Source organism: Bos grunniens, chromosome 15 (assembly GCF_055505025.1).
Source record: "Bos grunniens cultivar Pamir isolate PY7600 chromosome 15, Bosgru_T2T1.0, whole genome shotgun sequence".
Lineage (NCBI taxonomy): Eukaryota > Metazoa > Chordata > Mammalia > Artiodactyla > Bovidae > Bos > Bos grunniens.
This window is the reverse complement of record NC_141179.1, coordinates 78,435,049-78,456,839: the sequence shown is the minus strand read 5'-3', so window position 1 is coordinate 78,456,839 and position 21,791 is coordinate 78,435,049. Positions and strand designations below refer to the sequence as shown.

Sequence of the window (21,791 nt, the reverse complement as noted above, 5' to 3'; positions counted from 1 at the left end):
ACAGATCAAAATGTACAGTTTAAATCTTGAAGTAGTGCAACCAGAGAAGGCAATGGCAATCCACTCCAGTACTCTTGCCTGGAAAATCCCATGGACAGAGGAGCCTGGTAGGCTGCAGTCCATGGGGTCGCGAAGAGTCGGACATGACTGAATGACTTCACTTTCACTTTTCTCTTTCATGCATTGGAGAAGGAAATGGCAACCCACTCCAGTGTTCTTGCCTGAAGAATCCCAGGGACACGGGAGCCTGATGGGCTGCCGTCTATGGGGTCGCACAGAGTCGGACACACCTGAAGCGACTTAGCAGCAGTAGCAGCAGCAGTGCAATAAACAGCCTGTGAATTTTACATGACGGCCTAGCACCTTCAACCTCTCGTCACTGAAACCCAGGAAGTTCGAACAGTTCTGAGTAGTGAGCTTCTTTATCTTTCAGGAGATTTAAAAACCTCCTGCAGGATAAGGAAGTATACTTATCCTAGATACTTTTCCATTTAGTGCTATCCTTTGAGCACTAAATGGAGACTTTTAAAATTTCGAGAAAGGTGCTCTGAAAAGCTGACCTCCTGGGGCATAGCACCCGGTGTTGGGATCCCACACGCCTGTGTCTAAGGGCAGTACAGGCTACGGGCCAGTTGATGACTACTGACTGGCTGCAGAAGCAGGAACTATAGCAGTTGTTGTGTGCTAATTGTTGTATGTACGCATGTAGTAATTGTTGTATGCTGCTGCTGCTGCTAGGTCGCTTCAGTCGTGTCCGACTCTGTGCAACGCAATAGACGGCAGCCCACCAGGCTCCCCCGTCCCTGGGATTCTCCAGGCAAGAACACTGGAGTGGGTTTCCATTTCCTTCTTCAATGCATGAAAGTGAAAAGTGAAAGTGAAGTCGCTCACTCGTGTCCGACTCTAGCAACCCCATGAACTGCAGCCTACCAGGCTCCTCCGCCCATGGGATCCTCCAGGCAAAAACACTGGAGTGGGTTGCCATTTCCTTCTCCAATTGTTGTATGCTATCCTTCCTTTTTTCCCCTACCTTATATCAAGAGCACAGTAATAGCTAACATTTTAGGATTCAGATGAGATCCTGATTGAACTGACAGCATCCCACAGAACCATGACTAATTTCCTTTGCAGAGAACATAAACCATAGACCAAATGAGGTTGAGAGCAGATGCTGAGAGCCCTCATGGTGGACTCACGAACCCTTCTATTTGTGCTTCAGAACCACTCTCCACTCTGATTCACTATGCAGTGAAGGTCCTCTGCAGTGACCTTCATGGACTGCTTCAGTGAGTTTTTCTACTGTAATGAATAAAAAGAAAACTGAGAAGAGAGATAATTCCCCAGATCTTCCTGTCACATTTTTCATTTCTCTGCCAAACTGTCGCTTGCCTCAAAAAAGTCTCAAGACCTTAGGAGAGATGCAGTGCTGAGTGTCTCTGATTTTCAGTCACTGAGATCACTATCGCTTTCAACAACGACCCTGGACCTGAAATTGTCTTCACTCTGCTCCAAATAGTCAACCCTGTCTAGAAGCATAGATCCCTGTCCTTACAGACTGATGCTCCGCCCCAATAGAATGTCTACACCATGTAACTAGTAGGTGAGTGGATGGGGACAGCCTCAAAATAAAATGCCCAAAGATTCCCGCTCTTCTTTCCAAGGCTAGGTAAGTTTTCTTGAATAAGCACTTTCCAGTTTGTTGTATGCTTCTGGTCAATATCCAGGGGTTTTGAATCATTCTTTTTGACAGTTTTGTCCAGTTTTGTTGTTGCTTCTTGGAGATAGGTTTTGTGAGCTACTTAGTCATCTATTCTGAAAGTCACACCTTCACAAACCTTATTTTTCGTGGTTAAACATTATACACAAATATCAAAACATACTGAAACTTTAAATAATGAAATTAGGAAATCTTTGGTACATGAATAAGCGTAAAGTACAGCAAAATAAAAATTTTAGTGTATAGATCTTCTGTGTGGTATGAAAATATAGGGGTTCCTGCTAGTCCCATGAAGGAGGTGAAAGGTGGCTGGAAGTCGGGGGATCTTCTTTGGGGGCTTCAGTGAGGAGATAACCCTGCAACAGGGGCTGTGGGACCAATAGCCTAACACAGAGGCCATCTGGAGGAGATGGCTGCGATTCAGATGAGCCAAGATGAGCCCAAAGCCGCAAAGGAGAATGAGAAATCGCTACCCATGCTGTATAATATCTCACAAATCAATAGGAAATATCTCTCACTGATCTGCTCTTCCCTCCCATAGGCACACAGCTATCTCACACTGCTGACCACTGCTGTAGTCAGGAGTGAACGTAAATAAGATCCGTCCAATAGAAGGTGAGGAGTGACATGGACCACTTTCAGCCCTGACCACAGGAAGCCTCTCATGAACATGCTCCACACTCTTTCCTCTGCCACTGTCTGGATTCAGATAATACTGAGTCTCAGTAGATGTCTATGATGATTAATTGTATGTGTCAACTTGACTGAGCCACATGATGCCAAATATCTGGTTAAACATTATTTCTGTGTGTGCCCATGAAGATGTTTCTGGAAAAGATTAGCATTTGACTCAGTAGACTGAGTAGTCTACTAGTAGGGAAATATTTCCCTCCCCCATGACAATATATCATCCAATCCAATGAGATCCTGTTCAGTTCAGTTCAGTTCAGTCACTCAGTCGTGTCCGACTCTTTGCGATCCCATGAACCACAGCATGCCAGGCCTCCCTGTCCATCACCAACTCCCAGAGTCTACCCAAACCCATGTCCACTGAGTCGGTGATGCCATCCAACCATCTCATCCTCTGTCATCCCCTTCTCCTCCTGCCCTCAATCTTTCCCAGCATCAGGGTCTTTTCTTTTTTTTTTAATTTATTTTATTTTATTTTTTAACTTTACAATATTGTATTGGTTTTGCCATATATCAACATGAATCCACCACAGGTATACATATGTTCCCCATCCTGAACCCTCAAATGAGTCAGCTCTCCGCTGACTCAGGTGGCCAAAGTATTGGAGTTTCAGCTTCAACATCAGTCCTTCCAGTGAACACCCAGGTCCTGAATAGCCAATAAATAAATAAACAATCTTTAAATTTATGAAAAAGAAATGATGGCTGGAAATTTCCCTGACCTGGAGAAAGAAACAGATATCCAGATCCAAGAAGCCCAGGAAGTTACACATAAGATGAGTACAAAAAGCCTCACACCAAGACATATTACCATTCAACTGGCAAAGTTAACACCAAGGAGAGAATCTTTAAAAGCAATAAGAGAAAACCAACTTCTTATGTAAAAGGGAACTCCCATAAGACTATCAACAGGTTTCTCAGCAGAAGCTTTGCGGTCCAGAAGGAGACAATGTGCAAAGGGCGGGAAGCGCTGCCCAGCATACTCTACCCAGCAAAGCTGTCCTCCGGAACTGAAGGCAAGAGCAAGAGTTTCCCAGACAAGCAAGAGGTGAAGGAATTGATCACCATTAGACGGGTCCTATAAGACGTGTTAAAGGAAATTGTTCAAGCTAAAGTGAAAGGACTCTAATTAGTAACAGCAAAACATATGAAAATATAAATCTCACTGATAAAGTTAAATATATAGTTGAATTCAAAATATTCCAGTGTTGTAACAGTGGTGAGTAAATGACTTATAGCTCTAGTTTTATGACTAAACATTAAAAGCATAAAAATAACTATAACTACAATAGTTTGTTAACAGACACACATAGTAAAAAGACATAAATTGTGACATCAAAAATACAAACGTTTGGGGTAGTAAAAATGTGAATCTTTAGTATGCATTTGAACTTAAGTTGTCATCAGCTTAAAATAGACTATTATAAATATGTTTCATGTAAGCCTCAAGGTAAACACAAACAAAAAGCCATAGTGGGTTGCCATTTCCTTCTCCAGTGCATGAAAGTGAAAAGTGAAAGTGAGGTTGCTCAGTCGTGTCCGACTCTTTGTGACCCCATGGACTGCAGCCCACCAGGCTCCTCCACCCATGGGATTTTCCAGGCAAGAGTACTGGAGTGGGTCGCCATTGCCTTCTCCGAAAAGATAAAAAAAGAAAGGAATCTAGGCATACCACTACAGAAAATCATCAAATCACAAAGGAAGAGACCAAGAGGAAGAAAGAAACAAAGGAATTATAAAACAGCTAGAAAACAATTAAATTAAAATGGCAATAGTAAGTCCATACCAATTAACAGTTACTTTAAATGTGAATGAACACATTCTCCAATCAAAAGACACAGAGTATCTCAGTGAGTTAAAAAGATAAGATCCAACTATATGCTGCCTATACCCCTTCAACTTTAAGGCATAGACAGAAAGTGAAGTAATGAAGAAAGACATTCCATGCAAATAGAAACCAAAACAGAGCAGGAGTTGCTGCTCTTATATGAGAAAAAAATATACTTTTCGTCAAAGAATGTAATAAGAGGGACTTCCCTGGTGGCCCAGTGGTTAAGAATCTGCCTTCTGAAGCAAGGGACTCAGGTTCGATCCCTGGTCAGAGACGTAAGATCCCACATGCCACGGAGCAACTAAGCCCACACACCTCGACTACTGAGCCCTTGCACTGTTTCAGCCACAACTAGAGAGTCCATGTGCTTCAAGGAAAGATTCCACACGATTCAGTGAAGGCCCCACATGCTGCAACTAAGGCCTGTTGCAGCCAAATAAATACACAGATTTAAAAAAAAAGAATGTAACAAGAGAAAAAGCACAGTGTGATATAGTAATAAAGAGGTTAATATGTGGAATCTAAAATAAAAGGTCAAACTCAGAAAGAGAGAGTAGAAAAGTAGTTTCTAGGCACTGGAGGGCGGGGGAAATAGGGAAAGTTGGTGAAAGGTACAAACTTTCAGTTATAAGATGAATAAGGTCAGAGGATTTAACGTCCAGCATGGGGACTAAAGTTGACAACACCATACTGTATAATCGAAATTCACTAAAAGAGTAGACCTTGAATATTCTCACCAAAAAAGGTAAATATGTGAGTTTGCAGAGTGATGGATGTGCCATCACTAGATGGGGGAGTCCTTTTACAATGTATGTGTGTGTGTGTATATATATATCAAATCACTACCACGTATACTTTAACTATCTCATGATTTCATTTGTCAATCCGTCAACAAAGCTGAAATTAAAAATAAAATAGAAAATAAAGAACGATGCTATGGACTAACTGGTGGTGGTTTCATCACTAAATCATGTCCGACTCTTGTGAGACCCCATGGACTGTAGCCCACCAGGCTCCTCTGTCCATGGGATTCTCTAGGCAAGAATACTGGAGTGGGTTGCCATTTCCTTCTCCAGGGGATCTTCCCAACCCAGGAATCGAACCTGGGTCTTCTGCATTGCAGGCAGATTCTTTACCATCTGAGCTACGAGGGAAGCCCATGGACTAACTGTGTCTGCCAAAAATTCATGTGTTGAAGTTCTAACCCTTATTGTGATGGCATTTGAGATGGAGTCTTTGGGAAGTAATTAGAGTTAGAGGAGGTAATGAGGGTAGAACCTTGATGATGGAATTAGCAGAAGAACCCTCTCTCTCTCTATTTCTCTCCGCCACGTCAGGACACAGCCGGAAGGCAGACTCTGCAAGCCAGGAAGCATGTCCTTACCAGGGAACCAAATCCACCAGCAGCTTGATCTTGGGCTGCTGGTCTCTAGAACTACGAGAATTACATTCCCGTTGCTTAAGCCACCCCATCTGATATTTTGCTATGGCAACCAGGCCTAATACAGGTGAGCATATCTACATACACTGATATTGAAAGAGCTCTAAAATGTATTATGAAACTTTTTTAAAAGTTGAAAAAACATATGTGTAATACAATGTAAATGTAAAAAAGAAAACTGTTGATCAAATCCATGTATTCTCAGCAGTTTCCACTAACACTCCCCAACTCAGATGTTAGCCTCTTCGCATTTAATAGAAAAAGTTCTCTGCTGCTACAAGGATCATCAAGGGAAGAAAAAGAGCCAATTAGTTTTCCGTTCTGTGACTACAGTGATCAGTTACTCCTCCACTTTCTGGAGGCCACACTCAGGTTTTCTGGCATGATGACAACTTCCGGCAATTAATTATGCCCTCAGGAGCTGAGGCAAAGAGTTAGGAAAAGTTTGCGAAGGAGCAAATTAATGCCATCCCTTGGGGGTTCTTCAGAACGAAGAAGTTTCTTTCCCTCCTTGAGATCCCCAGGAGCTTCAGGTAAGTAATTACAGGCATGGTTGGAAGCTTCAAGAACACATCCCCACTAATGTGCAAGTCACTAATGAGCTCACAGCTCCCAACACCTGTAAGCGTACTGTAGACCTCAACCAGGACACAGCATCTCCCAGTATCCCCGTTAGGTCCACAGAATCATACATTTTAGAAGCAGCTGGGTTGCCATGCCAATGCAGAACAGAAGCCATTTCTTTCCCATCTACTTCTTCCCTAGACAGGTGGCTCTGGAAGGGAGGAGGAGACCACCATTCATGGAATCCCTGCAAGGTGCCAGGCACTATGCTGAACATTTTATCCACTGGTCTGACATCAGAGGCACAGGACGCACATGCTCAGCAGGACCCACAACTCTCTTCTTCCGGGGAACCCGGCCAAATGCTGTTCCCCACCGATGGAAGGTGGACATAAGCGGTACATGTCACGTACACACCTGGACCATAGAATCCTCCCTGCACGGACTCCTGAGTTCTCTTCCTCATCTGCCAGCTGGATGGTGACCCCTGGATGACCTCGACAAGCTGGGGTTAAAGCTGGGGAAGCCTTAAATAGTGCCAGCCACATTAAACTGTGACATAGGCATTAAACCATTGAGATCTGGGGGTTATTCCTTATAAAACCAGTTCGTTTAGCTAACTCATTCGATCTATTTCACCATCTGGTGAAATCTCACCACTCAATCTATTTCACCATTTTTCACTTCACAAATTAAATCACATCATTTATTTACCCAACTAATGGCTCAAGGCCACCTCTGCCTTAATAGCAGAAGTCCTTTATCTCTCACATAATGATGGATACCATCTCTTCTCAGAATATCAACTTCTGAGTTTCTTTTCTTTTTTTATCATCATCATCAATAACTTTTATTTGTTTTTAAATTATGTCCCTTGACAAACCACAGATTGATGAAATCTATCTTTGGTCATCATTGAAAGATAAAGACCAAAAGATACTAGAAAATAAACAGTTAAACTGTATCTTCCTTTCACCAAATCTCTTCTTTGATTACCGAAATGATGTTTTCAACCAACCTTGTCACAGATTTCGCAAGGGAACATTAACAATAATTACAAGACTGTAAAGAGAGGTCGATAATGAGTTGGGGATGAGATGAAGTGGTCAGCTCAGAACATGCCTTAGCAGAGCACACACAGAAGAGGAGGGGCTATCGTGGTTTTGTGGATCCTCCTGGAGTGAAGTTGTTGTTGTTCAGTCGCTAAGTTGTCTCCAACTCTTTGAGACCCCCTGAGCTGCAGCACGCCAGGCTTCCCTGTCCTTCACAATTTCCCAGAGTTTGCTCAAACTCTGACTCATCAAAGTCGGTGATGCCATCCAACCACCTCATCCTCGGTTGCCCCTTCTCCCGCCTTCAATCTTTCCCAGCATCAGGGTCTTTTCCAGTGAATTAGCTCTTTGCATCACGTGGCCAAAGCATTGGAGCTTCGGCCTCAGCATCAGTTCTTCCAATGAATATTCAGAGTAGATTTCCTTTAGGATTGACTTGTTTGATCTCCTTGCAGTCCAAGGGACTCTCAAAAGTCTTCTCCAGCCCCACAGTTCAAAAGCATCAATTCTTCAGCACTCAGCCTTCTTTATGGTCCAACTCTCACATCTGTACATGACTCCTGGAAAGACCATAGCTTGATCTTATGGACCTTTGTCGGCAAAGCAATGTCTCTGTTTTTTAATACAAGGTCTAGGTTTGTCACAGCTTTCCTTCCAAGGAGTAAGCGTCTTGAATTTCATGGCTTGCAGCCACTGTCCACAGTGGCTTTGGAGCCCATGAAAATAAAGTCTGTTTCTACTTCTACTGGGTGCCCCAGGCCCAGGGTCTGACACTGGGAAGACTGTTTCCAAATCAAAGCTCAGTCTGCTCGCTGCAGGACAGGCCAGTGATCAAGAGAGGAGGTGTTGAGGCCTGGTATCTGATGGCAGGCTAGTGCCATAGACATCTTCTGGGGTCTGGATGCCAGTTTCTTTTATAGAACAGAGAGGGGAGGAGGAGGGCAGGAAGTGAAAAGGCCATTGTTGCTCTTTAGTCACTAAAAAACTCTTTGCCACCCCACGGACTGTAGCCCACCAGGCTCCTCTATCCAAGGGATTCTCCAGGCAAGAACACTGGAGTGGGTTGCCATTTCCTTCTCCAGGGGCTCTTCCTGGCCCAGGGATTGAACCTGCAACTCTTTATATCTCCTCCATTGGCAGGCAGGTTCTTTACCACTAGCGCCACCTGGGAAGCCCAAAGAGGGAATAAATCTTGAAAACATCTCTTGGCTTGGCCAGCATGGGGTGGTGCAGGAATGGAATATATTAATTTCCTCTTTCCTGCCGCCATTCGCAGGTGGACAGGGTCAGAAGGTCTCCCTGAGAGTTGAACAAAGGCACTTTAGTTTGACATTCAGGCAGAGGGGCAGGTTCCCAGAGGCAGGCCCTTACATCTGCTTTTAGCTATAGACCAGTCCATCCTAAAGGAAATCAGTCCTGAATATTCACTGGAAGGACTGATGCTGAAGCTGAAACTCCAATACTTTGGCCACCTGATGCAAAGAACTGACTCACTGGAAAAGACTCTGATGCTGGGAAAGATTGAAGGCAGGAGGAGAAGGGGACGACAGAGGATGAGATGGTTGGATGGCATCACTGACTCAATGGGCGAGTTTGGGTAAACTCCAGGAGTTGGTGATGGACAGGGAGGCCTGGTGTGCTGCAGTCCATGGGGTCACAAAGAGTCGGACACGACTGAGCGACTGAACTGCTGCTGCTGCTAAGTCACTTCAGTCGTGTCCAACTCTGCGACCCCATAGACGGCAGCCAACCAGGCTCCTCCATCCCTGGGATTCTCCAGGCAAGAACACTGGAGTGGGTTGCCATTTCCTTCTCCAATGCATGAAAGTGAAAAGTGAAAGTGAAGTCGCTCAGTCGTGTCCAACTCTTAGCGACCCCATGGACTGCAGCCTACCAGGCTCCTCCGTCCATGGGATTTTCCGGGCAAGAGTACTGGAGTGGGGTGCCATTGCCTTCTCCTGCTCAGTCACTCAGTCATGTCCAATTCTTTGTGACCTCATGGACTGTGTCCCATGAAGCTCATCTGTCCATGGGATTTTCCAGGCAAGAGTACTGGAGTGGGGTGCCACAGCTATAGCCAACATCCTGTTACCGATTATAATAACAAAAGCAATGAAAAGCAAAGGTTAAAGTCAAACAAACAGATCCAATGTGGAGTTGGGTTTTGCTCTTCCCCTGTCCCTGGGATTCTCCAGGCAAGAACACTGGAGTGGGTTGCCATTTCCTTCTCCAATGCATGAAAGTGAAAAGAGAAAGTGAAATCGCTCAGTCGTGTCCGACTCCTAGGGACCCAAGAGTCCCCTTAGCTGGTTCTAAAACCAGAGACATACAAGAGGGCTAAAGGCAACCAAGACTTCACTTGTGAAGATTGTACATGTATGTTTGCTTATTCCTGGGAAGAGCGCAGAGAAAGAGACTGAAAACTGCCTGCGGCTCTGACTGGGTTCTCAGTACTGCCCCAGTATGCACCCCACCCACACAGGGAGGCCACTGCAGCCACTCTTGCTCCTGGTTCTGTTCTCGACAGAAGTGCCACGGCCGAGGAATGCGCACTCGCCTGCAAGGGATCCATGAACCAGCTCAGACCCGATCCTCAGGGTTTCTGCTCCTACACCTCGGGCCCTGTCCACGCTCCCAGTAGAGTGGTGACTGCTACTGAGCACCAGAAATTCCTGGCCCTGACTCCAGCTCCTCCACCTCCGCCCCTACCTCCCACGAAGGTGGTAGCTGCTTGTACACCCTCGGGGACAATATGACCCGTGCTCCCTTCAAAGCCAGCCAGCTCTCTGACTTTATTTTTTGCAAACCTGTTTTCCTCCATTGCCATCTGACAACCTGAATTGCTTTCTCAGCTCAGTCCTTTGGCGCCATCTAGTGGCGATATGCAAAGTAGCTGCCGGGCCTCAACTGCCTGCAAGAAAGTTAAGTTAGGCTGTGTCTACAGATGCTGGGAAATCCCTACGTCGGGAAGATCCCCTGTAGAAAATAGCAGTTGCGTGGACAGAGCGGCAGAGTTGAACACAATGACTGAGCACACACACCATTTATAGGGTAACGCCTAGGCTCTTCTGTTTTTCTTCAGAGGGCCCAGGGACCATCCAGCAAGGGAGCTGTGGAACCCCAGATGGGGTGGGAGAGCTGTAAGAACTTTGAGGAGCAGGGCTCATCCTCTTCTCCCCCTGCCTTTTGCCCCTGCCTCCTCCCCCTGCCCCCCAGGTCCCCACCAGGCCCTCCACCCTGGCAGACACACACTCAACCAGGACCAAGAAGGTGGGCCCCGTTCTCTCCAGCTTAACAGCTCAGAATCTAATACCGTAAATTTAACTTTCACTTTTTAACAAACTCCCTGCAACTGGAGGTACTCAAAAAAGCCTTGGATTCACACTCATTTTGAAGAACTTGGTAAATTTGGACAAGTATATCTTGAAATATGTTACAGCTTACTTTTCTAAGTCAAGAAGAAAAATGCTAAAGTTTTAAAGTAGTCTCAACAAGAACTCCATACTCAGTGGGGAAAATTATAAAATTTAGGAAAGTAAAAATAAAAGCCACTCATAGCCCCCCACCAATGGGAGCTTCCCTGGAGGCTCAGTGGTACAGAATCCTCCCGCCAATGCAGAGGACATGGGTTTGATCCCTGGTCTGGGAAGATCCCACAGGCCACGGAGCAGCTAAGACCCAACTACAGAGCCTGTGCTCTAGAGCCCGGGAACCGCAACACTGAGCCTCCTGGCCCTAGAGCCTGGGCTCTGCACCAGGAGAGGCTGCTGAGATGAGAAGCCTGCCCCTGCAGCTAGAGAGCAGGCCCCACTCACCGCACCTAGAGAAGAGTCCTCAGAGCAACAAAGACCAGCATAGCCAAAAATAAATACATTTTTTTAAAAATTATAACCACACCATTACTTCCCTGTGGCGTTATCTTTATTGTCTTCTTATATGCTTACCTAACTGCTTCCTGGAATTATTTTCTTATAGTTGTATAAACTGCTTTTCTCACTTCAGCACTTGATTTTTATTTCCTGTTGTAAGCAAGCTGGACCCTCTGGGCCCTTCCCAGGACAGACCTCCCCCACTCTCCCCACCGTGTCCTCTGCCTGCCTCTTGTCTGCAGAAAAATTTTAGCCGAGGAATAAACTTAGGGACTTCCACGGTGGTCCAGTGGTTAAGAATCCTCCTGCCAAGGCAGGGGATACGGGTTCCATCCCTGGTCTGGGAAGATCCCACACGCCATGGAGCAACTAAACCCATACACCACAACCATAGAGCCTGGGGGCTCCAACCACTGAAGCCCCTACACCCGAGGGCCCACGCTCCACCACAGGAGAGCAGCCCCCGATCGCCGCAACTAGAGACAGCCTCCACACAGCAGTAAGACCCAACACAGCCAGAAACAGGATGCATTTAATCAGAGAAGTGAGAGAACGCCGAAGAGAAGCAGCCAAACCGGACAAAATAAGAGCAGTTTAGCCTTTAAAGCCAAGAACATTTAGTTCCTCTTCAAGGGCTGTGAAGTCAAAGTGAAAGTCATAACCGACTCTACTGCAACCACGTGGACTGTAGGCCGCCAGGCTCCTCCGTCCCTGGAGTTCTCCAGGCAAGAATCCTGGAGTGGGCAGCCATTCCCTTCTCCAGGGGATCTTCCCAACCCAGGGATCGAACCCGCGTCTCCCTCACTGCAGGTGGATTCTTTACCGTCTGAGCCTCACGGGAAGGCCTCACGGGCTATACATTCATCTGTTTCCAAAACCATTGCTACACCAGAGGCTCTAACAGACTTCCCTGCTTCCGGGCTCCCGGCAGCCCGAGCTCCATGCAGAGACCAGCGTGTCAGGACTCTGCTCTGGAAACTCTGATGGCCTCCCAGGGCTTGTAGCCTCTCCGGACCTCGGCTCACGAAGCTCCACTCGATGGGCCCTGACTTCCTCTCTGGCTTCATATCGCGCCTTAGCTCCTTTACCAACAAGGCCCCAGAGACCACACTGCCCTTCAAATGCCAAACCCACTCCTGCCGCAGTTTGTCCGAGGCTGCCCCCGCCCACTCCCTCGGGGCTTGCTCTCTCATTCCAGCTGGAAGGGATCAACAGGTACGTGTTCAATTGCTTCTTCACTTCCTGCCTCTCTGTAGGCCCTTAAATTCCACAAGGGCAATGATCATGCCTTTTTATTTCCCCCCACAAAGGTACATACCAAGGGCCCACTGCCAGCCCACAGTACTTGATCAAAACAAATCTAAGTTGATTAAAAAAAAACAGCTGCACCTACCTGGTGTTTCAGATGTCCTAGGCAATACGCTGACTGTCTCGGCACATCACAGCGTCACCCGTCACCACACTCCTCCGTCTTCCTTCTTTCTGAACTAACCCTCAAGTTCCCCTGCGGGGACATGAAGGTAGGCCCTGGAAGCTTTCCAGTTGAAGCGGTAATGGTCAGGGGACCATTCAAGACGTGTGGATGGATTCAAAATACATGCAGGACGATGCCCTCCGAAGAAACTGAGTCTCTAGACCGCTTAGGATTTAACGAGAAGACGCCCACCCGGGCCCAAGTCGACTCAGGCCCTTGAGGCTGTGGACTCAACAAGCCACAGATGTTGCTCTCCAAACTCCCCAGGCAAACTTCAGCTCTCTGCCACCTAGTGCTTCCCATCTTTTTTTTAAGAGAACAAATTGATGGTTACCAGAGAGTAAGCATTTCAGAGGAGGGATAGCTAGGGAGTTTGGTATTGACCTGTGTGAGTGTGTGTTTGTGTGTGTGTGTGTGAGAGAGAGTGGGTGGGTGTGAGTGTGTGCTCAGTCATGTCTCTTTGCAACCCCATGGACTATACATACATAGCCCACCAGGTTCCTCTGTCCATGGGATTTTCCAGACAAGAATACTGGAGTGGGTTGCCATTTCCTCCTCCAGGGCATCGTCCTGACCCAGGGATCAAACCCTCATCTCTTGTGTCTCATAAACTGGCAGGCAGATTCCTTACCGCTGACTCAACTTGGAAGTCCCCCTGACGAGTACACACTGCTACGTTGAAAATGGATAACCAACAAGGATCTACCATGTAGCACAGGGAACTCTGTGCTCAGGCCTCTGAACTTTGGACCTGCAACGTCCTTCTTACCACCATACGTCTGGAAGCCTCTTTTTAAAAGCAAAAGATTTCCTATCCTCACTGAGGCAAGTAGTCACATCTGGAACAATTACATTGTCATATGCTCCAGACCTGTGCTCTCTACCTAATCAGAAAAGTAATTACAGCAACAGGCTCCGGGCAGACCTGGACACACTACAGGAATCTGTGCCCGGAAAACTACCTGATTCCACCCAGTGTTTCAAACAAACAACTCAGGAATGTGCTGGAACTCTCAGGAGTTGTTTTGACTTGGCAAGCAGGCCAGCATTTAGCTGTTGTCTCCAGATGGCTGGCGCAGGCGAGGAGGATGAGAAATAGAGAAAGGGGAGTGGGGAGAGAGACAAGGACGGAGGGGGTGCGATCAGCAAAGCAAACGAAGGACCCGCTAGGACCCAACGGCGAAGACCACGGAGGACCTCATGGGACCTGGAGGCTCAGGCTGAGCACGCTCCAGCGTGGTCTCTTCTGTGCGGGAAAGTACACCGTTCACTCCCACTAACCAGCCAAGAGTCTGGTGCGCCCCCTGCGTCCATCTTACTGTGGTTACTCACCTTTGTGACCACCATGCGCTTTCCACGCAAAGAAAATAGTGAAGACAAAGTAGTGTGTGTGTGTGTGTGTGTGTGTGTGTGTGTGTGTTAGTCATTCAGTCGTGCCCGATCCTTTGCAACCTGGGCTGAAGCCTGCCAGACTCCTCCATCCATGGTATTCTCCAGGCAAGAATACTGGAAAGGGTTGCCATTCCCTTCTCCAGGGGATCTTCTCGACCCAGGGATCGAACCCAGGAGTCCCACACTGCGGGCAGATCCTTTACCGTCTGAGCCACCAGGGAAGCCCACGTCTCAGTAAGTTAACTTATTTATGTATGTACACACACACAGGACTGGTCAGCATCTTAAAGGTGAGGCCGTTTCCATCAACCAGGCTTACAGTCCCAGGGTTCTTCCCTGCCAGGGCCATCAGCCACCACCTCACCTCACCTTGCCCCACCCTCCCTGCAAGCTCACATCTCACCAGCCTCCACGCGGGCACATTCACCCTCTGCCTTCCCCCTTGTATCCTCCTCCTAAAATCCTGCTCAAGATTCAGCTCACCTGCCATCCCCTCTCTCACGCTCCTGGGATTCCTGTCTCCTGCTCCTTTAAATCGCTTCTGGTATTTTTCGGGTTCATTTTGCATTTGCATCCCTCATGCCTCTGGCCCTCTGGACTGTCCACTTCTTCCAGGCAGGACTTGTGCGGTGTTCACCTTTATCTTCCTGACGGGCTTGACGCAGGGGTTGAGTGATGAGCTTGTAGCGACACTTTCTCCTTGACACACTGTGGCTGCACTGCCTTAGTGAAAATGAGCTGGTGCATCCAGGTGTGATACACTATTTTTCTCCATATGTTCATCATCTGTTAGATTCTAACATACTAAGGATTTAGTTTACATACGTTTGTCCACCTCCTCTCACTTTGCTGGTAAAGAATCTGCTTGCAGTGCTGGAGACCTGGGTTCGATCCCTGGGTTGGGAAGATCCCTTGGAGAAGGGAATGGCTACCCACTCCAGTATTCTGGCCTGGAGAATTCCATGGACTGTATACCCGCGGGGTTGCAAAGAGTCCGGACATGACTGAGTGACTTTCACTTTCCACGAGGGCAGAGATTTCTATCTTGTTCACAGTTGAACCCTCAGCCACCAAGGTATAGTTGCTGGTGGACAGTAGGTACTCAGTACATCACTGTTGAATGGCTTGATTTACTTCCGGAAAGAGGAGCAAGAGATATCTTAAAATCATCTCAGTGCACTTAAGAGTTTGCATCAAGGCATAAGGGAGTGAGATGAAAGAAAAACCCCCCAAACTGCTACCGTCCCCTGGAAATTTTGAGATTCCCCAAATCCATCAACCAGAAAGCCTCTAAAGATCCTGGAGGCTTGCCTAAGGCATGTGAGTTCCCCCAAGTGGGTGTCTGTCCACCTGTAGACCTCTGCCTCCCACCCTCTGGGAACATATGCCACCACACTTTGGAGGTGCCCTCACCCCCCCAGGCCCCACTTTATCACCCTCCGTGTGTGTTCTGGGCTGACTTTTGTTGTTCCTGCTGTTGTTTAGTCGCTCAGTCGTGGTCCAACTCTTTCGTGACCCCATGGACTGTAGCCCACCAGACTCCTCTCTCCATGGGGTTTCCCAGGCAAGAATACTGGAGTGGGTAGCCATTTCCTCCTCCAGGGGATCTTCCCGACCCAGGGACTGAACCCACATCTCCTGCATTGCAGGTGGATTCTTTACCACTGAGCCACCAGGGAAGCCCTTTGGGCTGACTTATGTGCCCCCAAGGTTTATATGCTAAAATCCTAACCTCCAGTGCCTCCCAATGCAACTGTATTTGGAGATAAGAGTCTCCAGAGGTAACTCAGGTCATATGAGGTCATTAGCATGGGCTGTGATCCCCAGTGACTGGTGTCCTTGTAAGAAGAGGAGATTAGAACACATGGGGGCAAGATGGTCATCCACCAGCCAGAGTGGCCTCAGAGGAAACCAACCTACCGACACCTCAATCTCAGACGTCTAGCCTCCAGGACTGGGAGATGGTCCGTTTTTAATGTTTAAGGCCCTCAGCGTGCTGTACTTTGTTACAGCAGCCCCTAGCAAACCAAAACAATGTGGAAAAATCCCAAGGGAAACATGCTTTTGTTAAGGATCCCCCAGCTGAACAGAGGCCAGTAAACTGCTCGGTAAACCATATGATGTGGATGTAAAGTGAGGAGGCAGAAAGACAAGCAAACAGAGGCATGATGTGTTGACATTTTTTTATATTTGGTATTTATAAGTCTTTTTAAAAAAATTTTTTTCAGGCCATGTTTTTCCTTAAAAAACAAACCAAAGAGGGGGAAAAAAAGCAACCAACAGCAATACTCTGTACAAGTATAACAAACATTAGAAATATGCATCATTCCAAAATAGTTACAAGAAAATTACAGGTTTAGAGTCCACATCAACACATCCTCTTCACAGGTGCCCCCGAGGGGATAAAAAGCTACAGTATATTGAATACTCGACTGCTACACAGAGTCTGCAAATTCAGAACTTGAACTTTGGAGGCAAATCAACATCAGTCACCAAGGCTTGTTTAGCTCAGCAAGTGCAATCAAGCATTTCAAAAGGAAACCAGGCTTTTTCACCCCCAGATGAAAAGCAATCGTGAATCAGCTGCATAGTCGGGCCCAAGCCCCAGGAGCCTCCGACTCTGCGATGCCCACGTCCAGTGGTCAAGTGTGCCCAAATCCAGCTGGTGGTTGTCACGTGGCCACAGGGAAGCGACCTGCATCTCATTTCACACTGCTGCCAACCATCACTAGATTTAACTTTGCAGACAAAAACGTCCTTGCTCTTGGAAGAAAGAGGCCGAAATCCCCCAAACCAGCTCAACCCACGCTGGCTGGTGTACTTCTGCACTTGTCAAATGCTAAGCAGGGGCAATCACACCCTCCCCATGACTCCACTGGACTCAGTTTTAGCTCGTGGCTCCTGGGACGAACCCTAACCCTAATCCCAGGAGTGATGGTTTGGGGCAGGAGCTCAAAAGCGCTCTCTCTCTCCTGTGACTAGCCCTCAGCCTGCCTGTCCTCTATATTTACACATTAATCTTCCCTTTTCAATCACTGTGCTATAAATACCCTCACCACCCACCCCTACCCTCCTCCCCTACCCCCTGGCCCCTCGCCAGGCCTCTTCAGGATGCAGAGAAGCATCATGAATGACCTTCGTGTGACCTGCCCATTTGGAAGCCAGACTTGGCCACCGCAAGCCTTCCTCCCGGGACCGGGGGTGACGTCTGAGTGAGACTGACCAGGCTACGGCCCATTTCCCAAGCTCATCCCAGGCGGAAGGGAGGAGGGTTTCTGATCTTTGCGGTTTTTACACCCATATGTTTCTAATTATTGTGGCTTTCATCTTTTAAAGGAATTTCTGGAGTCAAGTCCTTCCCCCTGACTTCCCCAGGACAGCAGCAGTGACGCACGCAGGGTGTACGCCTACGTGGGGCCTGACGGTACCTTGGCACCACCAGCATGGCTTCCTGGCAACTGGAGTGGGGAGGGGTGGGACCCCAGAACTGCCGCCTGGACCGGGACCCCTGAAGAAGTTAGGGAGCTCTCCAAGACAGGCGCGAGGGGCAGACCCGCGTGAAAGACTTGGAAGCCGTCGCCCAAACCCAGCTTCACTCAGCAGCCCAGGATGGCAGGGCTTCCCTGATAAGGACCAAAGAGGACCCAGCCCAGCCCGCCCGCTCCTCGAAGCACCCGACACGGAATGAAGTGCTTTCCGCCACAGAGAGAGCAAAGGACACAGCCAAAAGTGCAATTTCCACTTGGGAAGTAAGGTTCTCCCAAAACACAACACCATCATCACCTCTCCTCTCTTCCTTTCAGTACCTCAAAGGGAAAGGGAGACAAAAGACGTATGGCCCTCGACCCCGGCACTGACCCAGGGGTTCTCTGTACGCTGTGGTTCCCCCTCCGGAGCGCCCCATGAGTGCTCAAAGGCCCAGCGAGCCGGGGCGCAGGGCCAGGAGACGGGCTCCCACAGGCCCAGGGAGACCGGGGCGCTCAGAGAAGACCCCACTCCCATTTCCAACAGGACACATCGCCTACACTTACAGCAGGATTTATCCCTGTGGGAAACAGCCACAGGACTTGCGGGACTTGATCAATCCTTCATAAGACCTCGAACACTTCATTGCTTATTGGAGGAGAAACTTAATACATCTTCAGAATAGAACCTGAGCCACAATATAAAATAAAACAAAACAAAACAAAGAAACAAATCCTTTCGTGTTAATTAATGCCTTGAGAAGTTTACAGATTATGTACCAATAAAATAAATCCACATAGATTTGGAAACTCTCAGTGGATACACACCTGAAAGCCAAATAACAATAAACAAAAAATTAATCTACATTTTTTTTAAAAAATCAAAGTAATTACAGCAGCAGTATAGTGAAAAAGAGGTTTTAAAAATAATAATTACATCTTTGATACAAATTCAAACTTTGTACACCTCAATTTCAAGGAATGACTGTTCTAAGAGTTTAGTATATATATATACAGTAGATATGGATATGCGTCACTGCACGTACAGACCAAAGCCAGTAGACTTTAAGAAGGGATTCATCTGACACCGTTTTCACATGGACGTGTTCACAGACTGCCACACTTTTAGAAACACACACACACACACATACACGGACACACAGAGACACATAAAATGCCAACCTGAGTAAAACGTTACTAAAAACCTAGAGCATCATGAATCACTAAGTCACATATTGCACCTTTAAATAATCCTTCTTACCAAACACAGAAATGAGAAAGAAAAAAAGATAAAACAGGGACAATAAAAGATTATTGTGTCACTGAAGGGTTGGTTCCTCTGCTCACCCGACTCCCACCCCCAAAATTTTCAAGATGATAATTTAGTTTCCACTCTTGCTCAACCAGTGGGTAGAAAGTGTGGTCATCAGAAATGTCTTTCGGGAAAAATAGGAGGGAAAAGGAATGAAAGAACAGAGCACAAAACAGGAGATGGGGAAGTGTGGGGTGGAGGCGAGATCTTCTCTAATCAAATGAGAATAGGAATGTTACTGAGAAGTCTGAACCTCCAATACTAAACTACTGTTTAAATATTCCACATAGTCCAATTATGAGATTCAGTACAAAAATAGAGATATCTACTGAGTTTTGCCTGTGGAAGCATAATTCAGAAAAGGCACATGTTCAAATAGAAAACGCAGGTGGAAGAGGTACCACATACCCCTCCTACGTGATAATCATCCACAATTATGTATTTTCCATCAGCTAGATTCCAAGATACAGTAGGTAAAAATAGACCTCTGATACTTAAAATATATTCAACCCAACACAATCCTGGCTTTAGCGTGTGAATCATATAAAATAGTCTATTTAAAAAAGAATGTCTTGTAAAAGGAAAAAAAAAAATCATAGCTCACTTTTCCTGGTATTCTGTAATTCTCAAGAGAAAAAAAAAAAAAAAAAAAGTGAACTCATCCCATTGGTAATCAGGAATGTAGTTGATTTGCTCGCCAGCCATCCACAGCCCCTGATAGCCCCAGCCTCTCATTTCTCATGCTTTACACATGCAGCTTCACACTCTCAAATTAGTTCTAACAAAACAGAACAAAGAATTAGGATATGAGACATATAAAAACATGTCAACATCGGGGCATTTTCCTTTGCTGTGGGTGTGATGGTCTGGTTAACTCCAGAAAGGTTTTCCTTTGGAATTAGGCAATGTAACCATTTGTCTTTCCAAACGTGGTTATGGGTGAAAGGTTCTCATAGATTGTCATTGCAGTTGTGTTCTGGTAGATAAGATCCACCTTTGAGTCCTTCTGGGATCTGATAATATCCAAAACACACTGATTGAGGAAAACATACTGGTCCTGTTAGAAAAAGAAAGAAGAAAAAAAAAAGAGAAGCACCAAAGATTAGCACCCAAGGTTTTCTCAGATTTCCACCCTCCAACCCCACTCACCACAAGCGAACACTCCAAGTTCACATGGTCAAGGAGTAATTACATAATGGGGAACTCTGAAAGTAGAGGTAGCAAGGTTCTCGTCACTAATGAGTATCAACCAGAGGGGTGCACCCCACACACAGCTCGGCTCCTCAAGAAGTACCAGAATCTTAAGGAAGGGCAAAGAGAATACGTGGAGGAGCTAAGGCACGTGCATATTCAATCAGCAAAATGCCCAGCAGTTTTCTTGGCTACGGAGGATGTGAATGAAGAATAAGGAGTAAGCTGTGATTCTCAACGAAAGGGGTGAAATAAAGGTGGCTGGTCAGGGCTGAGCTTGGGGCTCCTATCCTTCAGTGGGGGGTGTGTAGAGATTGGGGTTATGATCAGGATTCCCACCCTTCAGACAAGCACATCAAAATCTGCAGGTAGCCATTAAAAAGAAGAGGTGTTTGCTGAAAGACATCCACAAACTTTAAGAGGGGAAAAAAATCATAGGACAGCAATTATATATAAAATAGTTTCCAATTTTTCAAACATGCTCTAGGAAGGAACATCTGCAATATCCTAAAACATAAATGAACTTGAGGACATTATACTAAATGAAACAACCAAGTCACTAAAAGGCAAAAAAAAAAAAAAAAAAAGCTAATTATAAATTCTTCTCAAAAAAATAAAATACGCTCCATGTCTGTACACGTTTTTGTTTTTTTTTTTTAACAGAAGTACATAAAGAAGCCTATAAAGATATATTGTTGCTATTGCTCAGTTGCTAAGTAATGCTGACACTTTGCACCCCCATGGACTGCACACCCCAGGCTTCTCTCTCCTTCACCATCTCCCAGAGCTTGCTCAAACTCATGTCCATTGAGTCAGTGACACCATCCAACCATCTCATCCTCTGTCGTCCCCTTCTCCTCCCGCCTTCAATCTTCCCCAGCATCAGGGTCTTTTCCAGTGAGTCAGCTCTTCACGTCAGCTGGCCGAAGGACTGCAGCTCTGCAGACTGTAAACACTAACTACCTCTAGGGCATGGAATTGGAAAAGAAAAGGCAAAAGAGGAAAAATGTCCTCTGTATAATCCTGCACTAAGGTTTTTGATATGAACAAATTTATGCAATTTTCAAAATATTTTAAAAAGGGACGAGAACATCTGTAAGCAGGCGTAAGATTTCTGTGTTACCCAAAATCTAAAAGATGAAGAACTATGACTCCATATAATTAGAGCAGAAAAAAGAAGATCTCTCTACCAACCAACACAGGAGGCGACTCCACTCTTCCCACCCCAGCCACCTGCTCACCCCAAAGCACCCAGGCCTCTAGAACATTGTCTGCTGGACTCAGAAACACAGCATCTCTTCACAGAGTCCTAAACTAGTTCAGGGTGACGGCCTGACACTAGATTAATATTCCGCTCTGTCCTGGTCAGGATGCCTTCACCCTGACAGCTTTGAGGAGGGCTATTTCCCAGTTCCCTTGTTGAGAACACGCCTTGAGCATGCTGTTTATCTGGAACATTTCAGGGAATACATAGAGCTGATTCACATTATCATACACCAGAAACTTACACTGTAAAGCAATTATACTCCAATTTAAATAAATAAATAAAATTAACAACAACAACAAAAAAAAACACACACAGACAGGAAGGGAGAACTGTCACACACAGATGCTGGCCTCACCTCTGTCTGCACCATTAAAGGCCTGTGCATGCGAAGGTCGTACACGATGCCGTACACGTCCACAGTGTTCTCGTTCTCTATCTGATAGATAAGACGGTCGATGGCCACGAAGGTGCCCGTCCTTCCCACCCCGGCACTGAAAAACAGGGGAAAGGAGCACGTCAGCACGGGT

The 21,791-nt window shown here is 46.5% G+C and overlaps 3 protein-coding genes across 6 annotated transcripts in view; all 3 read right to left on the bottom strand.

Annotated features, from left to right (window-relative positions):
- LOC147358564 (olfactory receptor 4B1-like) overlaps positions 1 to 12,691 on the bottom strand; it is a 62,601-nt gene extending 49,910 nt beyond the window's left edge. Inside the window, exon 1 of one of the 2 annotated variants that reach the window (XR_015142399.1) lies at positions 12,558 to 12,625. The gene's annotated coding sequence lies outside the window, so the exon portion shown is untranslated. Of the gene's footprint in view, positions 1 to 12,557 lie in introns of both variants that reach the window. The other variant, XM_086341697.1, reaches the window with a different exon arrangement.
- The window catches only part of LOC147358563 (olfactory receptor 4B1-like), a 47,816-nt gene extending 35,120 nt beyond the window's left edge, over positions 1 to 12,696 (bottom strand). For 2 of the 3 annotated variants that reach the window (XM_086341695.1, XM_086341692.1), the window contains exon 1: positions 12,558 to 12,696. The gene's annotated coding sequence lies outside the window, so the exon portion shown is untranslated. The remainder of the gene's footprint in view (positions 1 to 12,557) is intronic. The other variant, XM_086341693.1, reaches the window with a different exon arrangement.
- Positions 12,697 to 16,199: 3,503 nt separating this feature from the next.
- The window catches only part of PTPRJ (protein tyrosine phosphatase receptor type J), a 182,427-nt gene continuing 176,835 nt past the window's right edge, over positions 16,200 to 21,791 (bottom strand). Inside the window, exons 23-24 of the mRNA XM_086341691.1 lie at positions 21,620 to 21,755; positions 16,200 to 19,863 (exon numbers count right to left, since the gene is read on the bottom strand). Of these exons, the coding sequence (XP_086197817.1) occupies positions 19,705 to 19,863; positions 21,620 to 21,755 (295 nt within the window). The 3' untranslated portion in view covers positions 16,200 to 19,704. The remainder of the gene's footprint in view (positions 19,864 to 21,619; positions 21,756 to 21,791) is intronic.